Source organism: Anoplopoma fimbria, chromosome 2, assembly GCF_027596085.1.
Source record: "Anoplopoma fimbria isolate UVic2021 breed Golden Eagle Sablefish chromosome 2, Afim_UVic_2022, whole genome shotgun sequence".
NCBI classification, from domain to species: domain Eukaryota; kingdom Metazoa; phylum Chordata; class Actinopteri; order Perciformes; family Anoplopomatidae; genus Anoplopoma; species Anoplopoma fimbria.
In genome coordinates this window covers 7,811,076-7,833,402 of record NC_072450.1, presented here as the reverse complement: position 1 = coordinate 7,833,402, position 22,327 = coordinate 7,811,076, and the positions used below count along the sequence as shown (strand labels likewise).

The window sequence follows — 22,327 nt, the reverse complement described above, 5'->3', positions numbered from 1 at the left end:
AGAGCATGAGACAAGTTCAAACAAACAACAAACACATTCAGTGCTGTGATATAAAAGCTATGTTAGATACACACTGAGTAGTCGATCACAAAAGGTTCAGTACTGTGACAGCCCTCTCTTTGGATAAGATATCGCTCAAAATCTCTTTTTCTCTCTTTTTTTCAAACAAACTCTTTTTGTTTTTGTTACATAGACAGAAACTAAGCTCAAAGCAGTCTCAGACAGTCACTAAGTTCAGTTTAGAGTAGAAAAAAGGTTGTTTGTGCTGGAGGATGGCTGTGTAAAAGGGAGTTTGGCAATGTAATTGAAAAGGAATTGGCAAGAGATGTGACTAACAGTGTCTGTCTTGCTCACATTCTGTCTGAAGGGATTATGAAAGTATTTACTGTTTAGGTTTCTCTGTCTTCTGTAGTTTCTCTTCAAGGGCCAGACCAGCGCAGACTGTACAGAGACCTGATGATGGGCTACAACTCGCTGGAGAGACCGGTCTCCAACGACTCGCAGACTCTCACAGTTAAATTCGGCATTAGCCTCATGCAGATCATGGATGTGGTACGTATATAATGACTGTCCACACATTACAGAGCATGCAAATGAACTGCCTGAGGCTGTTATGATAACTCGATATAAAGATTCTGACTTTCTTCTCACTACAAAGCCTAAATCAATTCTCATAAAGAAATATTCGCTTTTCCAGTATGTTCAAAGTCACAACTAGCTGTTCTTCTTCTTAATTAGTCAAGTGTTCCAGTTGTATTTCATCCACATTGATTCATTGGACAATTGGATGTCTTTGAGTCTTAAATTAAAAGTGCAACAGCCCCTGCTTCACAGTCAATTATTTTTCTATTACCAAATCCCTGTGATGGTGAAGCTACTGTGGACACTTTTTTTTTTTCATCACATGATTCTTTCTTTATGAAACTTAAACTGAGAAAATAACTGTACAAAAATACTTGAACGATAATGTTACTAAATATCACTTCATCATTTTTAAAACAGGATGAGAAGAACCAGGTTTTGACAACCAACATGTGGCTAAAACTGGTAAGACCTTTTCCTGTACAATGTATGTAAAGTCATAAAAAAAGCTCAGCTGCTCAATATACCCCGATTATTTCGAGGGTTATGTGCAGGACTTTATCTTGGCTGCATCACAAAATCCCACCAGATGTGGTTTTTAACACTTCCATTTATGTAAGATTAAAGAAACAAGATGAAGCATGCTAATTAGTGAGCCTACGAGGAGCTGGTAGGTGGATTTTAATTGTCAAACTGTACTTTAAACTTAAGCCTCTGTGCTGGTATTTGGTTCATCTGATCACAATACATCTGTAGTTCTCGTCTTAGCACATCTACTCAAAGCCAGTTTTCCCCCCTTTCCCCTTCCACCGGGGCATTGCTCCCCTTCCTCCTCCATGCAGTGAGATGAAGTGTCTGAACATGCATGTTTTATCGCAGCCTGTCCATTGTGTGACACCTGCTCCCAGCTGCTGCACCGTCAGCAAGCTGTATCCAGGCTGTTTGGTCTGTTTTAAATCACCTTGTGGAATCACAGCAGCAACCTCGCTCAATCTCTCACTCCACACTCTGCACAATCGACTTCGGCTCTTGAACACAAGATAGCGCAGACAGCATTCACAGTATCTATTGTCTGTTAGCGCCCATCTAGCAAATGAGTTTGCTTGGTCTACTTGTGAGGAGAAAGTTTAAATGTGCTAAAGATGTTCATCGTTAAAAGTCACTTGGAGACATCGGAAATGGTTCTGTAAGATTTCACACACACTTAGTCATGCCAGAGAGTAGTTATTAAACAATTACAGGATAGTGTTGGAATGAACAAATAATAAAGACACTGTAAATTGTAGCAATTAGAGCATAACGCCATAATTAAGTGGCTTCTGTTTTGTTTTTAAACATCATGTTTGTGCTTTGTTCAACGACAGCTGAGTGGTTGTAGTTTTTTTCTTCTTCTTCTTCCCATTACACTTCTTTTTTTACTCATATTTGTCTGTTAAATATAAGGCTAAAGCTATCACCTGGTTAGCTGAGCTTACTATAAAAACTGGAAACAGCTAGCTTAGCTCACTAAATTAAGACATGCTATCTTCTTTGTTTGATCTCTACAGAAAGCCTGCCAGGCTAGCTGTTCCATCCTGGTTCCAGTCTTTATGCTAAGCTAAGCTAAATGGCGGTTGACTCTTCATATTTAACATTTATGAAAGAGTAAAGTGGTATTGATCTTATTTTCAACAGGAAAGCAATAAAGCATAATGTGCCAAGATATTACAATACCCATAGAAAGAAAGTCAAGGTAAAAGCAGATGGAAATATTGCAGTTAGTGATTGAGATCAGTATTTCTGTTGAAAAGAACAGAAAGTTGGTGAGGAAGACACGACTCTATAGCAATGCATTTTATTGTGAATGTAACAAGTGAGCTATACAGGTGATTCCCCCCTCCCTCCATTGTTTTACTCACCCTTTATTAGTGACTGACCTTTATGCTGAAAAATTCCGTTCTTCATGCTGACCAAAGCCATTATTTGACAACCATGATTAAAAGGAAATTAATTATAGATCTGAGTGCACAAAGTCTTATAAAAAGCCATTTCATCAAGATGTAAAATATTCAAGATATGATGTGTTAGCCAGATCAACCAGCTGTACTAGTTTGCTGGAATTCATCCCAAGTAATCATGTCTACACATCGGCTGTGGGCCTTAATGCTAAATTACAAAATTCCTGGTATGGGGAAGGTATGTCACGTCCTTCTCTGCCTCTGATTGTCTAGACTGTAATATCTCAACGTCTAGCGGATGTATTGCCATGAAATGCTAATTAGAAAATGTAAGCATTTTAACATGTTGCACTAAGATTTTGCTGTAGACTCTTCTACAGTCTTGTTTGATAACACAATGTGTATACATAAAACCTTTTATTGCAACATATCAATTATTATTACATATTATTACAGTGACATTGTCATTTTTTTAGATCAAAGTGCTATATATGCCTTTTTGCTGCACTGATATCTGCCAAAGGAAAGACACGGCTGCTTATCTTCTGTGTCCAACCTAGAATTACAGTGATGGAAGCTGATTGACAGTCGTTGAAATCTGAAAAAACCACTCATTGCTATTCACATTCCTCCCCAGATGTCCTTGAAACCTGCCACAGAGATTTAACTCAATTCTTGTAGCATGTCGCTGCATAATGTCACCCACAGCTGCTGTCACATGCATTTATTTTGCCCATAATAGTAACTGTATGTAATTGGAATTCTGTCTTCTATTTTGTTCGGCGTGTATATGGATGACCTATTGAAACCATTGTGTGCGTGTAACACAGGCTGCCTTGTTAAAAACTCAATATCAATCATCTTATGTGTGCTTAAGACCTGCTAGTCTATGTAGCGCTGGGCTGCAGCAACGGAGCATTTCAGAGAGAGGGTGAGAAGAGGTGCTGCAGGACAGCCGGGATGAGAAAAACAAGGCTGATTATGAGCATTAACGCATGTCAACATGTTATCGTAACTTGAGATAAAAAATATTCACCCTGAAAATAGCATAATAGGGCCTGTTTAAACTAAAATCACATATGTAAGTTATGAAACAAAGGCACTGCTTTTACGCAACAAAGCTTTTCAGAAGATATCATACGAACCGTTGTATGAAGATGTGTTGCATAAACCAGGCCCATACTATGTTGATTCGCAAGTCTATTATTTGTTCTGTCAATGTACAATGTTCACTATTTAGAGCTTTCTGCACACCCCCAGTGTGTACCTCGTTTTTGATGTAAGTATGTGAAAAGTAGAACATACAGGCTCATAGTGGCTCACAATGATGCAACGTATAATGATTGCTTCAGGTTCACAGATGTTGTAGTGCCAGTCAGCTGTTTGTGTTCCCTGGAGTCCCAACATGTAAGGCACTGCTAAGACATCGGAAGTACAATTTAATGTGTTGCTTGGATGAGTCAGAGAACTTCATTATAGAGGCTTTACCCCTGCAGCCCTAAGAAAAGCTTTTAACTTGTATGTCCTGTTTCTCTTTTATTGCTATGGATCCTCTTGTGAATCTGAAATGGGCTCAACAAACCTACAGGTTTAAAGAATATGTTAAAGATGTGTGTGTGTGTGTGTGTGTGTGTGTGTGTGTGTGTGTGTGTGTGTGTGTGTGTGTGTGTGTGTGTGTGTGTGTGTGTGTGTGTGTGTGTGTGTGTGTGTGTGTGTGAAATATGAAAAATACATTATGTTTCTGCATCCTACAGTTCTGGGATGACAATTACCTCCAGTGGAATCAATCAGAGTATTCAGGTGTGGCCAATGTGAGATTTCCTGAGAAGTTCATTTGGAAGCCAGACATTCTGCTGTATAACAGGTAGGCATCGTAAGGACAGATCCGCTGTGTGCTGCACTGTCATTGGATATGCATGGTGTCAGACTCAGCATGCATGCATTGTCCTCTGCACAATATAATGGGAGGGGGGGATCTCAGACAGATGATGCGTTTTTGGCCCCGACTGTGATACATTACACACAGCAGAAAAGATTTTACTGAAACACACAGAAATTATTAGCTCTGGCTCTGGTAACTTGTATTGAAAATATGTTAAAATTAGAAATGAATTGGGCCTCATGAAAGAACCACATCACTACGAACAGAATAATTATTATGTTGAATGTACAAGTGATTTAAGAGAATTTGTGGCATTTACAAAATTATTTGGAATAAGACTTTTGTCTTTGGTAAACGAGTAGTCCCGACTAGAGCCATGTGAAGATACCTGGGATTTTTTTTTTCTTTAATCATTAAATGCCTTTTGAAGTCATTTGTATTTTGTTCAACTAAAATAAAATTTAGAAATATTAAATAAAACTTTACCCCTCCAAGTTTTAAGCACTGCGTTGCTTAAAATATGATTTTTGGCCTCTAACTTTATGTCTATATTTGGTCCCCTAATCCTACCGTCACTGACAGCATTAAATTAGTTATGTTTTCATCTGCTGATTTCTGACATCAGGACTTGAAGCTCTGTGGTAGGAATATCTTCTATCTGCTCTTAGATCACGTTTTGTGATTGAAACTCCACAAATAGAGCAAAAAAGGAAGCCTTAGATTTTTTTTGCAAATGATCAATTCTCACAAAGTGGACCTACTCGTGAGCATGTGGAAATCATTATGTTGAAACAAGTGATTAATGACAAAGCTCTTCAGAGATTTTGTATGATCTGATGCAACACTTGTACGATGAAATCTCAAGGTACAAAATAAGAAGCTCAGGAAAATCTCTTGCATGAGACTCATTTCTGAAATTCAGGTCAAACTTTATTTTTGGTAAATATGAGCTTTCATATTATTGGTTCAACCAACCAACAATTTGCAGCAGACATCTAGTTATGCTTTTAAATTATACTTATTAGCCTTTTTCAAATTTGAAACCCATTTTCTTGCTCTAAAGAGGATAGGGCTACTGCTTTATTTTCCTTTAAAATAAATCCCAACTAAAAAAGAATAAAAATACAACTCTATTTTACACCCGAGTGGAAAAATTGCCTCGAGCTAACAGAACATAAAAGCCATCTGCATTAAATAAATATCTTCAGCTGGCCACAAGTCAGAATATGCTGAAATATTCAGGCTCCTGCTCTTGTTTTAATGTGGTCTGCAAAGCAACAGACCCCATGTTGTTACAGGACTTAACAAGAATATCCTGCAGAGAGAAACCCACGAGCAGAAAATCCAAGATAACTAAATCCCACTGTTGCACAAATCAAACCTAAAACTCATTCATTTTGGAACAAAAAACTTTGCATTAAGTCTGGCTCAAGCATGATCGATGTACAGGAAGTGAATAAACTTTTTGACATTTTTAAGGTTAATGAAAGCTGTTAAAATAAAACATGTTGCACTGATACATCTTGTACTGTAGCTAAGCTGTTTACACTTCAAGGTGGGTGGTGCTCTGCAGTTTAAATATATTCAGTGCAGTCTAGACCAGAGCATTGGAGCAATAAATCATAAAGACAAATTAATAAACTTGTATTAAAAAACATGGTAGAACGAGCATTTTATTGTATGCCCCTACTAGGAAATGCTGTTCAGATCACCATTAATCAATCTTTGAAAGAAAGATCTGAACAAATCACATTAGAGGCACTCTACTCTCCCATCGACTAATGATTGGGAAAAAGCATTGTACTTCATTTGTCATTGGCCCTTGAGACTCTCTGAATAAGACTGCTGCAAGTACATTTTCCCCCACCTTTCAACTTCAGCTCAACCATTCCTCAACCTCTGGGGGAGTTCATTTAGAGGGAGTGAATTGTGGGCAGTGGGGGAGAATGAGGGTCACCACTGAATGGGGACATCTTGTGTGCTGTGTACCTGTTTGGGGCTCTGAACATTTTTTAGAAATGGAGCCATCACAGAAACACTAATTGACTCTCTGCTATAACCAAATGTTTTATTTTGCATCAAATCTCCTTAACCAAACACGATAACACCCCTATGTTTTGATGGTCATGGGTAACAATGACACCATGTACAACATCATAAACTGTTATGGTGAATAGTTAATGGTGAATTCAGTCATGTTGTCAGAATTAAACTAAAGGATCTGAGAACAAATGCTTGACTTTGTAATATCATGTCTGTTGCATGCAAGTTGTGTAGAGTTTTAAAAGCTTAATCATTTTGTTCATTAACCCGGACAATACAGTGACTGTAAAGAGTAAAATAACATTCCCTATGACCTTAACAACTTAGCTTAAAAAGAACAAAAAGATTTTCGTCAAACAATTATTCCAGAAACCCGTTGATGTTGTTGTCTTCTCGGTTTAGAGAGAGAGAGACAGATAGTGAAAGAGAGGGTATTTTGGGGACAGAGGAAACGACCTCCTCTTGAATGCATTTGACAGATCCATGAAATACGACACTCTGTCAAAGGGTCCAAAAAGCATTCCAGAGGAGGTCAATCCCGTTGTGGAGGCATTTACAATTCTCCTCTAGGATTGCTCCAGTGGCCAACTCAACATCAGTCAAGCTTGTCTCGGGTTGTTTTCCAGAGACAGGAAGAGCAGCATATCAAAGAGGCCGGGGGACCATATGTGGGGGAGTTAGGGGAGAGAAAATGACTAACTTATCATCTCATACAATATTGTTTCAAAAGTTTCACTCCCTCCAAATTTATGTTGCATCCTTATAATTAGTAGCGGTTCTTGCAGAGGCTGTATCACTGCATGAATTTGTTTGAATGTTTTCCACTGTAGCTGTGTTTTAGTTAAAGATAATTCTGCAGTAAATACTCCTTGTTGTCCACAGTGCTGATGAAAGATTTGATGCTACATTCCACACCAACATTTTGGTCAATTCCTCTGGCTCCTGTTCCTACATACCTCCAGGTAAGATTAATAATGTCAGTCACGGGAAAAAAAATTTTTTATTTATTAGAAATGTTCAATGTTGAATCATTGCTCCCCTTCCTCTGCTGTTTATTATTTTTTTTCACATAAAAATATTTAAAAATAGTCCCAGGTGCTACTTTTTTGGGGAAACACCGAATTTTCAACCTAAACTTAGATAAGCAGCAATATAGAGACTGTCTTCTGTATTCTATCGAGTGAAAGACATGCTACTTTTTGCACAAACCACAATGCACATAGGAAGTATATTTGTGCAAATTATTAATAACGTGATGAAAAATAAATGACGAGGTCTGGAGCACACTTTTAAAAAAGTGCTTAGAAATACAAAATCAAGTCCTTTATATGAATTTTTGAAGACATTTATATAGTCATACATAAAAAAAGGGACTTTATGAAACACCAGACCGCTATTTGCTGTAGTATGGCAATGGGATGCCATTATGTTGAAGTCCAACTAAAATTAAATGTAATGTCCTTTTTCTGTAAATTTCCTGTGTTCTCCTTTCAGGAAAAAAAGAGAAACCAAAAGACTGAATTTTCTAAAAAAATGATGATGGTGGCACTTAACTGGATTTATACTTTGAACATAATTGATCAAAAGAATAAATTAATCTATCTTTATTTCAGTTTCTCTATTATGTTTAATCACATATATGTATATATAACATATATCTATTAGAGACAAATTTTAGCTTGGCGCAGCCAATTTAAATATCTACACCACAGCATTAGTTGCTGCACCTTATTAAGGGATCTACAAGGCCTATAAAAAGTATTCACCCCCCTTGGATGTTTTCCCCTTTTGTTGCTTTTATACATGAAATCATGGTCAATATAATTTGGCTTTTTTGACAAGAATTTGCAAAAAAAGCTTCTTTCATGTCAAAGTGAAAACAGATTTTTACAAACTAATGTCAATTAATTAAAAATATATAAGGTAAAGTAAATGATTGCATAAATATTCACCCCCTTCAGGTCAGTATTTAGTAGATGCACCTTTGGCTGCAATCACAGCACTGAGTCTGTGTGGATATGTCTCAATCAGGCTGGCACATCTGGACACTGCAGTTTTTCTCCATTCTTCCTTGCAAAACAGCTCAAGCTCTGTCAGGTTGGTGAACAGCTCTTTTCGTCCAGCCACAAATTCTCGATTGGATTGAGATCTGGGCTTTGACTTGGCCACTCCAGAACATTCACCTTGTTGTCTTTGAACCATTTCTGTGTAGCTTTTGCTGTATGCTTGGGGTCGTTGTCTTGCTGGAAAATAAATCTTCTCCCAAGTCGTAGTTCTCTTGCAGACTTAGTCAGATTATCCCCCAGGATTTGGCGATATCTTTCTGCATTCATGTTCCCCTCTACCTTCACAAGCCTTCCAGGGCCTGCTGCTGAGAAGCATCCCCAGAGCATGATGCTGCCACCACCATGCCTCACGGTGGAGATGGTGTGTTTGTGGTGATGTGCAGTGTTTGGTGTTTGCCAAACATAGCGCCTAGTCTGATGGCCAAAAAGCTACATTTTTGTCTCATCAGACCAAATAACCTTCTTCCAATTGACCTTGGAGTCTCCCACATGCCTTTGGTTGAATTCCAGGCGAGATTTCATATGAGCTTTCTTCAACAGTGGCTTTCTCTTTGCCACTCTCCCATACAGCTTCGACTGGTGAAGAACCCGGGCAACAGTTGTTGTATGTACAGTCTCTCCCATCTGAGCCACTGAAGCTTTTAACTCCTTCAGAGTGGTCGTAGGTGTCTTGGTGGCCTCCCTCACCAGTCTTCTTCTTGCCCGGTCACTCAGTTTGTGAGGATGGCCAGCTCTAGGCAGATTTAGTGCCCTAGTCCTTCCATTTCTTAATGGTGGATTTAACTGAACTCTGTGGGATGTCTAATGAGTTGGAAATCTTTTTGTAGCCATCTCCTAACTTATACTTTTCAATGATCTTTTCTCTGAGTTGCTTGGAGTGTTCTTTTGTCTTCATGTTGCAATTGTAGCAGGGATATTGATGGACCAGAGACTGGTCCTCCCAGACACAGGTATTTTTAGACTACAATCACTTGACACACATCAACTGCACTCAGGTGATCTCCATTTCATTAATTGTGACACTGCTGCCATCAACTAGCTGGACCGCTGTTGAATTGGGTCAGTCACTTTAAAGGGGGTGAATATTTATGCACACACTTATTTTACACTATATATATTTTTAATTAATTGACATTAGTTTGTAAAAATCTGTTTTCACTTTGACATGAAAGAAGCTTTCTTTGCAAATTCTTGTCAAAAAAGCCAAATTATATTGACCATGATTTCATGTATAAAAGCAACAAAAGGGGAAAACATCCAAGCGGGGTGAATACTTTTTATAGGCATTGTAACTGTAACTGTGTCCTCCTTATATTGTCTTATTGTACTCACTTATGAGGTACTAGTTTTAAGTTTTCACTTTCATAGTTTGCTTCAAAACTATTACCCCATGCTACATTAATCAAAAGACACCAGATTTCAGGGGAAAAAACAATTATGTATCATTATTGTATTATGGCTTAATTATATGCAAATACCATCAAACCCCAATCAATAGCTGACAGTCTGTTGATTCATAGTCATGTTGATAAAAACAATTAAATATAATTAATTTGCACAAAAAAGGTTTAAGTTGCTGTCAGAGGCGCAATTATCAAACAAACACAATCCTCCTCCTGATTTTATACAATTTATACTCAGCAGGCTCCTTATTATTGTGCTGTATAAACATGATAAACATTATGCTCTATTTTCTTTATGGGGATTTCCACAAAGGGTTAGTGAGAAAAAAAAACAGCTGCTGCTGCATTTTCATGGATGAGAGCCCTGAATTAACTCCCTAAAGCTATCAGCATATTAGTCTTGGCAGAAATTCATCTAAAATGCTGGATGATTATTTCCAAAAAAAGTTTCACATTTTGGAGACTATATGTATTAAATGCTTTCTTGCCTAGAATGTCATTAGTCTTAGTTTAGCAGAAAAACCTAAAACAGGTGAAATAGCTAGCCTAGCTCTGTCCAAAGATATAAAAATCCACCTGCAAGCACCTCTAAAGGTCACTAATTAACACATTATATCTTGTTCATTTATTCCGCCAAAACAACAAGCTGTGGTTTTATTGGGGGCTACATGGCAGAATATTTCATCGCTGGTAGCAGTGACTTGATGTTTTTACACTAAACAAACTAGATAATGCAAATTAGTTAGCTTTAAATATGTTAGTGGTTGAATTTTGTAACTTTTTGCATGGAGCCAGTCTAGCTGTTCCCCCGTATCCAGCCTTTATTCTAAGATAATAAGGGCTTAGAATAAGCACTAATTAGCTTATAAGGTGCATCCATGTTTAACAGACATGGACGCAGACATAAAAATAGTGTTAATCTAACTCTTGGGGGGAAAACGAACAAGTGTATTTCCCCAAATTGTCAACAGATATGCAATATTCTCCTTGTGTTTTCAAATGGTCTCATCCCAGTAATTTAATGTTAAACACTCCAAACACGTGGACCCTACACTATCGGACTCAGTGAAGCTTTGAGCAGAGATACACTTTCCCTGAACAAGCCCTCTTCTGGCCCATTGCTGCCAGACTGTGCGGTCTTAAAAGACAAATTCTATCAGCCATCAACCCATCTGTATACACACACATACACACACATGCATGCATGCACAGCAGCACATTGAAACAGAAGGCCTTCCTGTCACAGCTGGGGAGATTGCTGCTCTCCCTGGCAGACTCTTCTAAACCCCCCCCCACCCCCCTCTTCTTCTCTTGCCACACAAATGCGCTGGCCTGCCTTCCCTCGGCATTTTAATCAATATGGGCATAAATGGCTCCATCATTGAATTTCTTCTGGATTGATTGCCTCTGTCACGAGCAAATTGCCTCTCAACTGTGTTCCAAATGAACCCTCATTGAACGGCATATTTGGCCCAGAATACTCGGTCGCCGCTGGAGCTCAGCACAACTGCGTTAATAAACGAGTGAAGCCGCATGCAGATGCGTCCTCGGCGGCCGTTCCAAATCACTTCCTGATAACTTGTCTTTGTCACTGAGGTTCATTGCAGTAAATAGCGTTCTTTCTTCTATTTTTCTGCCACCCCCGTCTCTGTTCATTCACCGCTGAGGTTTATTATCTTCGTGGCACCAAGAGAGAGAGGCGGGAGAGACCTTGTTTACTGCAGATGTCTCATATCTTTCATAAATGTGAACGGAAATTAGTTTGGTGCCTGCCTCTCCTGAAGGATTACTGGCCACTTTCATCTCATTGTCATACTGGATTTTTTACTCTCGTTGGGATTTGATGGCACTTGGACTCCATATCTCGTCGGAGTAGAAACCTCCCCTGCTGCCTCTCTAGCCGTTGGGCACTGTCATTTCTCTCTGCTTCCTTTATTCCAGAGTAGTTGAAACTCTATCAGAGCTCTGAATAACACTCCATCTGTTTCTGTCTCTCTCTCCCTTCAGTAGCCATCTTCAGGTGAGGTATAATACATCTCAAAGCAAGTCTTTCTTCAATCCTATGGATTTCCTTTTGTGCCCAATACGATGTTGATTGCTCAATGTGTATGTCGACTGAACATGTGACAAAACATTGGTGTTTGTATTCAACTTTGAGCTGCACCTCCGTCATCTTATGTCACTTCCTGTCGTCATGATGTGTCGTCCTCTCCGTCTTTGAGTTGAATAGACATATTTTAATGTTTTGTCTCATAGACAGTGCACATGTGACATAATCTTGGCACAAATGGAACCCCATACAGGCCGGTTTTTTTTCGACTTGACATGTTTCTCACCACAACAGGGATCTTCAAGAGCAGCTGCGACATCGATGTGCGCTGGTTCCCCTTCGATATCCAGAGGTGTGACCTGAAGTTTGGCTCCTGGACATACGGGGGCTGGTCTCTGGACTTGAAGTTGCTGGAGGCTGACATCACAGGTTACATCGGTAACGGAGAGTGGGACCTTGTCGGTAAGAGGTAGCCCGTGAAGTGCAGAGGATTGATATCCAAAATTCAAAAATTATGATTTCTCCATGTTCTCCATGTTTTGTTTTGTCTCACAGAGGTTATAGGACAGAAAAACGAGCGTACCTACGAGTGCTGCGAAGAGCCGTACCCGGACATTACCTACACCCTGGTGATGAGGAGGCGGACCCTCTACTACGGCCTCAACCTGCTCATCCCTTGTGTCCTGATCTCCACTCTGGCGCTGCTCGTCTTCCTTCTGCCTGCTGACTCCGGAGAAAAGATCTCACTGGGTTTGAAAAACACACATTGCTTAAAAAACACTGGACATTTAAAGTGCCAGTTACACACTGCTCATTTCGGGGGATCTATTTGAAGAATTGGAATATAATATTCAGCATTTCATTAGTGTATAATAACCTAAAAACTCGAGAACGAGCCCTTCATATTAGCACAGAGACTGCCATGTTTCTACAGCAGCCCTGAACAAACTAACCAAACACTGGCTCGAGCAAGAGCCTTTCACAATTGTATGTTACTTGAAGGCCACCATAGTTCTCCTACTGGCTTGCGAAACTGCAGTTATGTGAGCAGCAGAGTGGAAAAACAGCTGGGATCTGCCAGACGTTGTTCTGTTGCTCCTAAAGTAGTGTTATTATGCCAAGGACGGCTTTAGAGGGGGTGAAAACAAAGTTACCATAGTTTCACACTTGGCGGCTCATGTAACCTCATTCTTGGAAAGGGAGGACTGAGTTGAGGGGTATTCAGTTTGTTACAATCGGCAACCTCACCACAACATGCCACCTAATCCAACCCACTGTCCCTTTGACATTTGTGTTGATTATTGTTTTTATGCACTTTCAGTGACCAGAAAAAAAAGCCTAGACTCTTTAATGCAATCCAATGCAACTGTCATACGGTAAAATAAATACGACATTTGTTAAATTTATATTTTTCTTAAATTGTTGTTGCCACTGGCTGTCAAGGGGTTGATTCAACTTGGTGATACATTTGAGTGTACTTTCTGATTTAGTGGTAATGGTTTTCATGTTTAATTTCCTCTCTATATAAAGGAGGTAAACAAATATCTCAATTAGAGTTGGGATAAAGAAGTTCAGAGGACCCATGGCACATACAGTGGGTACGGAAAGTATTCAGACCCCTTTAAATTTTTCACCCTTTGTTTCATTGCAGCCATTTGCTAAAATCGAAAAAGTTCATTTATTTTCGCATTAATGTACACTCAGCAACCCATCTTGACAGAAAAAAAACAGAAATGTAGAATTTTTTGCAAATTTATTAAAAAAGAAAAACTGAAATATCACATGGTCATAAGTATTCAGAGTAGAAGCACCCTTTTGAGCTAGTACAGCCATGAGTCTTCTTGGGAATGATACAACAAGTTTCTCACACCTGGATTTGGGGATCCTCTGCCATTCTTCCTTGCAGATCCTCTCCAGTTCTGTCAGGTTGGATGGTGAACGTTGGTGGACAGCCATTTTCAGGTCTCTCCAGAGATGCTCAATTGGGTTTAGGTCAGGGCTCTGGCTGGGCCAGTCAAGAATGGTCACAGACTTGTTCCGAAGCCACTCCTTTGTTATTTTAGCTGTGTGCTTCGGGTCATTGTCTTGTTGGAAGGTGAACCTTCGGCCCAGTCTGAGGTCCTGAGCACTCTGGAGGAGGTTTTCTTCCAGGATATCTCTGTACTTGGCCGCATTCATCTTTCCTTCAATTGCAACCAGTCGTCCTGTCCCTGCAGCTGAAAAACACCCCCATAGCATGATGCTGCCACCACCATGTTTCACTGTTGGGATTGTATTGGGCAGGTGATGAGCAGTGCCTGGTTTTCTCCACACATACCGCTTAGAATTAACGCCAAAAAGTTCAATCTTGGTCTCATCAGACCAGAGAATCTTATTTCTCATAGTTTGGGAGTCCTCCATGTGTTTTTTGGCAAACTCTATGCAGGCTTTCATATGTCTTGCACTGAGGAGAGGCTTCCGTCGGGCCACTCTGCCATAAAGCCCCGACTGGTGGAGGGCTGCAGTGATAGTTGACTTTGTGGAACTTTCTCCCATCTCCCTACTGCATCTCTGGAGCTCAGCCACAGTGATCTTTGGGTTCTTCTTTACCTCTCTCACCAAGGCTCTTCTCCCACGATTGCTCAGTTTGGCTGGACGGCCAGGTCTAGGAAGAGTTCTGGTCATCCCATACTTCTTCCATTTAAGGATTATGGAGGCCACTGTGCTCTTAGGAACCTTGAGTGCTGCAGAAATTCTTTTTTAACCTTGGCCAGATCTGTGCCTTGCCACAATTCTGTCTCTGAGCTCCTTGGGCAGTTCCTTCGACCTCATGATTCTCATTTGTTCTGACATGCACTGTGAGCTGTAAGGTCTTATATAGACAGGTGTGTGCCTTTCCTAATCAAGTCCAATCAGTTTAATTAAACACAGCTGGACTCCAATGAAGGAGTAGAACCATCTCAAGGAGGATCAGAAGAAATGGACAGCATGTGAGTTAAATATGAGTGTCACAGCAAAGGGTCTGAATACTTATGACCATGTGATATTTCAGTTTTTCTTTTTTAATAAATTTGCAAAAAATTCTACATTTCTGTTTTTTTCTGTCAAGATGGGTTGCTGAGTGTACATTAATGCGAAAAAAAAATGAACTTTTTCGATTTTAGCAAATGGCTGCAATGAAACAAAGAGTGAAAAATTTAAAGGGGTCTGAATACTTTCCGTACCCACTGTATCTCCACCAAGGCTATTTTATTATTTTATATGTTATTTTCATTGGTCTGCAAGTGGATCTGGATCTGCATCAAAATACACATAGTGATAGACGTCCCTGAATACATGCCCACAAATTTGTTATTCAAGTTCAGGCACCAGTTAATGAGAAAACTCTGAGTAGTCTGAACACTATTTTCTAAGCTGCATTTGTTTCTAATCATTGCAAGCCAAAGTAAAGATGATTTCTGTCTGTTGGCCCACCTCTCTGTGTCCCTTGGCTGCTGCTGCTAGGGAGCAATGTTTCAAATTTGATTTGTATTCCATATGAAAAATGAAACAACCTTCTATACATTTTTTACAAGCCTTATGAGAAGATTTCAGTTGGACTGATTGCTTTTCTGCACCTCAGTTAGCTGCAGTGCACCTTTCAACTTTTCATCAATAAAATAATTTATAAATCACACATCACACGATGCTATCCGTTGCTGCTATTGCATTGGTAACGTAATATGTATGTGTTCAGCTTATTTGATGTAATCCTCCAGCTCTGCTCTAAACACAGTTAATTAGATTCTGACTTAACATTAAGAGTTGATATGTTGCCCAATATCAAGTTTGTGATGTTAATGAGGTGACAGATTTCTTTAAAAATGCATTTACTTCTTTCTGTTCTTTCTCAATTTTTAATGTCACCATTTCTGAAAAGAAAAACAAAATACTGGCTGCATTGCTTCCTGCCATGTTGATAGGAGAGTGTGTTTTAACGCAGGTCAAAGAATACAGAATCCTGTGAAAAACAATGTTTTTTTTTTCATTAATCCACTTCCTCTGTGGCCTCCTGGCGTAATCTGATAATCAGCACTGAGTGACTGACTTAACTGTCAGTGGACCGAGAAAATGGTTTCATCTTATCTCAATTGTCACAGTGGACTTGAATGTTTGAGCCCATTTCATGCATAAATTACACAGGCTTGGTGGAGACAGTATCTGTTGGTTGGTGGTGGTATGTGTGTGTGTGTGTGTGTGTGTGTGTGTGTGTGTGTGTGTGTGTGTGTGTGTGTGTGTGTGTGTGTGTGTGTGTGTGTGTGTGTGTGTGTGTACTATACGTAGGAGTGGGGGGTTGATTTATGCAGTTTGTGCCTCCTTTAAATCATTAGAGTCCTGCGTCGCAGCTGGATTCATTCATTAACCAAACAGTGCTTTACAGCCTGATGTGTTTTTGTGTGTGTGTGTGTGTGTGTGTGTGTGTGTGTGTGTGTGTGTGTGTGTGTGTGTGTGTGTGTGTGTGTGTGTGTGTGTGTGTGTGTGTGTGTGTGTGTGTGTGTGTGTGTGTGTGTGTGTGTTTGTACATGTGTGCATTCCTTTTTTGATGTTTTGATAGCTCACTGACAGATAAAGGAAATAAGAATTGCTCATGCGTGGTATAGTATGCTGTTATGTGGACCAGAATGCTCCTTAAATGTGTTTGAAAGGTTTTTGTTTTTTTTACTGTAGTCCACAGCAGAAATCAGGCATGCATCATTTGTCATCAAATTGTATGTGGGAGGAGGGGGGTTGGTTTGTGTGTGTATTTGTGTGCGTGTGTGCTGGCTCATGTCCTCACAGAACTACTGTATATGAAGTCAGTATATCAAACCCCAGACACGCGTTGGGAATTAATGTTTAATATAATTGGGCCGTCGTGAGCATTACCTTTGTAAAATGCACAAATAGATCGAGAGGAATATTATTGTGTGCGTGGATCTATACTCTCATAGTCCCCTCATTTTGAATCTGCATTTTCATATCAGTGTTGTGAAGGGTTGTTTATATAAGAAGGTGCATCAGCAATGCTGTGTTTATTCTATTCATTTGTTTAAAGAGTCGTTTCATCCAAATCACATAGCAAGAACATATATGGTATCGAGCTATGTATACAGTTAAGGTATGTTTTTCAGTTGTTTGGTCATTTTCACCTTTGCAACATTTGCCTGCATCTCTACAATGCAGATGAATGGAATTACATTTGTGTTGCTCAAAGCATTTAAAAAAATGACCAGCAACATTCTCTTAAAATGTATTCATGTTTTTCTTCTTTTAATTCATAATTATCCAGATTAACTCAAGCATTATTTCTGTTAAGATACATTGCTTTTGAGTAATTCAGATGTTATTCTTAATTACAAGATCCCACTGATAAAGCAACACAATGTTCATGGCTTAAAAACAACTAAAGACAAGCAGAAAAACACTGTATTTTTTCAATTTGAGTTGACAAAGACTTATATATGGAAGCACTGTGAATCAAGTGAGAAAAAAACATTCATGTGACCCATTTTATGAGTCTGATCTAAATTGTTTTGTTATTTTGTAATCTTGTGTTAATGAGTCACAAACAGGTGGTAAAGGTTTTGCCAGGATTATATTTCTAAATTACTCTTTTGTGAAAACAGTTTAAAAAAAGTTTTGGCTGCTGTTTCTTTTTCAGACTTATTTGATGAAGTGATTTTTTGTTGTAATACTCATTCTGGCTACAAGAGACTGAAATGGATAGAATAGAAGCGTTGATGTTTTATTCCTTGTGAATTTTTATTTCTCCATGCACTCTAAACACAAGCTACATTTTATCTGTGTTAGAAAGTTATGTTCATCAAAATTCACCTGGAAGCATATGTTCCTTGCAAAAACTTTCCACGTGTTCTTCATAAACTCATAAACACAGGAGAGAATTTTCCTCACTTGCCTCTCTTCCGCTTCCGTACTTAATATCATTCTCTATAAAATACAGGATATTTATACCCCCTCGTGGTCATTTGAAATTATTCACATTTTACACCTTGTTCCTCAGATACAAGAACATTTAAAGGCAGCTGTTGAGTGGTTTTCAGAGTTGTTAAATGTATATCAGCGTGCCTTCAGTTAATTAAGATGTGACTCTTAATCCAGGTGAGAAGTTCAGTCTTTTAGTGAGACAGATAAAGAGCCGGTGGCTTAGCGCTGTCAGCTCATTAGTGAAAACTCTCCAAGCACAGAAAGACACACAGGTATCTTTAAAAATACCTGTGTCTTTCTGTGCTTGTACCTTCTCAGGTAATGTAGCCAGTGACTGTGACACATGATAAGCTTCAATAATTCACACACAAATCACATTTTTGCTGAATTCTCCTTCACAATTGGCTACAGTTCAGTAACCCATTGTGGAAGAGTAGCCAATTTGAAATGAGGCCAAATTTGAATTATAATGCAACAGAAAAGAACTGACAACAATGCAACTGGAAATACTTGCATGGGATAAAAAAAAAGAGTATTTATTATACAAATCCGCGAAAAATGCGCTCTTCATATTTTGCATATTCTAACAAAACAATTTTTAAGAATGGAAAAGTGTGTTTGATTGCATACATAACATCTAACTTCTGCAGATAATCATGGGGCCCAGCCAACAGTGTCATTTCAATTATTTTCACTCCACTTAATAGTTTTGCTTTTTTTTTGTTTTGAAGTGCTCACTGAGATTTGTTCTCCTTCCTTCAGGCATCACAGTCCTGCTCTCCCTGACCGTCTTTATGCTGCTGGTGGCAGAGATTATGCCCCCCACATCGGACTCTGTGCCTTTAATAGGTAAGCGCCAGGCTAAAGTTAAAAGCAGTCACTATGGGTGTCAACTACTATCAGTGTGAAGACACGGTTGAAAATGTGGGCAGTCATTTTTCATCAGGGGTTCTCTCACATCACAGTGTTACTAAGTTTAAGCAGCCGTCCAATATTTTATATGTTTTTATAGAGAGATCTGAGTCACCATATTTGAAATAGTGAAATGAAAAACAGCATCATGCATTTCTCTGAGACACAATAAGGGAGAAGTGTGCTTCGGGCTGGAAGGAAGTCTTGGACTGTAACCTTGCCCTTTTCCTTACTCTGAAACATTTAATTGTATCCTCAGGTTTTCTACTTGCTTGCTATCTTTATCTGTTTTATTGTTTCCATTCTAACTGTCTGCTCTATTTTCTTCTTCAACCAGCTCAGTACTTTGCCACCACCATGGTCATTGTTGGTCTCTCAGTGATTGCTACAGTTGTGGTCTTACAATATCACCACCATGACCCGGATGGAGGCAAGATGCCGAAGTGGGTGAGTGTCGTTTCATTTTACACATTTATCTGTGACTTACACTATGATCCCATTAGCACCACTTTAGCCATTAACGTGTAGCCACAGGTCAAAACTGGGGAGCACATTTAGCTAAACTGTCATTATGCTGCTTTGGTTATTTTTCATTAGGTTACAGTCCATTTTGCTTCACTTACAGTGGTTCATTAAGATCAAGTTGCATTTTCTTGTGTTAGATAATTTGTCAACTGGGATCTTTAACAAGCAGAAATGTACTGAGAGGTCCTCGGAAAAGTTAGTTACAAATATTCACCGGGAGAGCTTGCTAATGAGTCTGGCTAATGTGTTTTTATAAATCTCTCTGGCACAATGAGGTCTCCTGATATAATACTGCCCAGTATCATGGAAATTCGTGAAATGGTGACGAAATTCAAACAATTGGTTTGTGTCCAGGGACAGGAATTGTCTGTTTTTTTTGTGTCGCTCAGCACGAAAATAATGCCCATGGAGAGTCAATTAGGATCATTATTCGTGGTGGAGACACACATTAAATGCATCCACGTGACTAGGCAACAGTCGGAGCAAGTGACGTACTTAATCATTTTCAAAAAACACTATGAAGAGTAAAGGGTCCAGCAACCAAGACTGTCAACAAAGAAACAGGTGTTCGGCACTTTGTTGTTGCCTTATCCTTAGAGCTGGTTTTGTTGCCTAAACCTAACTGTTCGTGGATTTGTTGCCTAAACCGAAGCCCAACCATGATGTTTTTCCTTAACCTAAGAAAGTGGTTTTGTTGCCTAAGTCTAAGTCAGCACGAAAAGAAAGTCCTGCCGAGTGACATGAAAAAAAACAAAAAACTGTGTCCCTGAACACGAATTCAATTGATTTCATTTTGTGATTATTTCACGAATTGCCTTGGGGGCAGCGTTGCATAATAACGTTATGAAAAGGTTTAGTGTCAAAGAATGCTACGACACAGAACGGAGTGGTTACCTCCTATATACCCTCTGTAGTTAAATGATCATACCTTTTTTACTTGACCAAAGATTTGAAGGTGAGTATCGAGAAACCAATCAGACTCTGGTGTTTTCTGGGGCCACGATATGATCAGCTTTTCACTGTGATTTGGGAAAAGGGAAATATTGAGCTGATTTGGAAAATTCTTGAGGTAAAGATGAGGATGGACTCGATATTCTCTGTTTGATGTAACCTATGTTAATTGATTTAAAGAACCTTATTCATTCCCTCTATATTCATTATTGTTTGATCCCAAAGACCCGTGTGATCCTGCTGAACTGGTGCGCCTGGTTCCTGCGCATGAAGCGTCCGGGTGAGGAGCGTTTGCACTCGGCCTGTCACAACAAGGCCCCGCGGAACAGCCTGACCAGCATGGAGATCAATCCCAGCACCTCACCCCCCAAAGCCGCCAACGGCAACATGCTCTATGTCGGCATCCGGGGCCTGGAGAGCATCAACTACTCCACGGTGGCCACCTCCCCTGAGTCCGGGGTCCTCTGTGCACGGCTGGCTGGACGAGCGGGCGAGGACGAGATGCTCCTCCCCACAGGTCAGGGCTCCTCGGCGGGCGGCCTGGAACCCGAGCTGGCCAAGATCCTGGATGAGGTGCGCTTTATTGCCAAGCGCTTCCGTGACCAAGACGAGGACAAGTCAGTGTGCAACGAGTGGAAATTCGCTGCGGCTGTCATCGACAGGATTTGTATCATGGCGTTCTCACTCTTCACCATCCTCTGCACCTTTGGGATCCTCATGTCAGCACCCAACTTTGTAGAGGCCATTTCAAAGGACTTTTTCAATTAAGGTCTTTATAGGACACAAAAATAAAAGCCTTTAACTCTCTCTTCTAACACAGAGTAACCATTTCTAAACTCATATAGCGGTAATACAGTTAAGGCTGCTGTACTGGACTTTTATATCACCAGAAAATTAACAATACTAAGTCAAATTGAGGACTTTGGTCAAAGTGTATGTAATGCATAAATAGTTTAATTTATGCATTACCTGATATTGGTGAAAATGACGAGTCCTTGCCTTTTATTATTAGACAACCCTAATGGCATATTAAAGGAAAACAGAAACATTTTATCCTCTTGTACTGTTTTGAAATTACTAAGAAATACTTACTAATTGGATGCAACTGTGGTTTGTTATGTGATGTTTATTGTGTAGAATTGGTTATTCAAATGCATCTAATTTCTAACTAAGATCTACTCCTTATACAAAACATTGTAGCTACAGTATCTTGTATTGAAATGTGTTTGTTGCATTAATCCATCTATGTGATGTTGTTAGTTGCTTTTCTATAAATACAAATTATATTGTCAGAAGCAAAACCATGTTTATTCTAGTTATTGCTTCTTGCTTATTTTAATGAAAATTAAAGAATCACTGTGAAGTCAAAATAGTCTGCTTCTCATGTCGGATAATTCAAATTTATGATGTTCTGTTCGTTGGATGCCTCAGCAGCCCAGTGGTTACAAAGCATGCAATACAGCCTCAACGTCTGGGGTTTGATTCCAGCTATGAGGCCTTTGTTGCAATTCACACCCCGCTCTCACTCCCCCTTTTTCTACTCTGTTTTCTGTCAAATAAAGGCAAGAATGCCAAATAAATAATCTTAAAAAATGAGATTTTGTTTCTGTACAAAACTACGCTTTGCATACCAATATAAATACACTGTTGCTCAATCCACATTTTCTTATTCGGACTATAACCTCGACCTTTGCACTGTCAAATTAAAACACAACAGAGAGGATCTGATTTGACAGGCTGTTTGACATCCAGCCAGAAAAAGACAAAAAAAAACACAAAAGTACTCCTGTAGTATTATGTGGAGGAAGATGAGTCATCAGATTGCCTACATCTAATTTTGCAAGACTGAATGAAAAATTGCAATGAGCAAGTTGTTCCAACCAGTTACAGAAAATATAGCCTTGAGACAAGAAATCCATATTTAAATGAATTAGAGTGCAAATCACTTTCCCCATTGTATGAATAAATGTTTGCTGTCACTAAAGTATAGGGAATCTAATAATTGACACACAACATCTCAGAAAGAACATTTG

General features: G+C 39.3%; 1 protein-coding gene across 1 annotated transcript in view; it reads left to right on the top strand.

The window, feature by feature from the left end:
* Positions 1-21,850, top strand: part of LOC129101537 (neuronal acetylcholine receptor subunit alpha-7-like) — a 25,384-nt gene extending 3,534 nt beyond the window's left edge. The window contains exons 2-10 of the mRNA XM_054611392.1: positions 413-552; positions 1,003-1,047; positions 4,274-4,383; positions 7,327-7,406; positions 12,258-12,425; positions 12,519-12,713; positions 18,669-18,755; positions 19,156-19,265; positions 20,520-21,850. Of these exons, the coding sequence (XP_054467367.1) occupies positions 413-552; positions 1,003-1,047; positions 4,274-4,383; positions 7,327-7,406; positions 12,258-12,425; positions 12,519-12,713; positions 18,669-18,755; positions 19,156-19,265; positions 20,520-21,062 (1,478 nt within the window). The 3' untranslated portion in view covers positions 21,063-21,850. The remainder of the gene's footprint in view (positions 1-412; positions 553-1,002; positions 1,048-4,273; positions 4,384-7,326; positions 7,407-12,257; positions 12,426-12,518; positions 12,714-18,668; positions 18,756-19,155; positions 19,266-20,519) is intronic.
* The last annotated feature ends 477 nt before the right edge of the window (positions 21,851-22,327 follow it).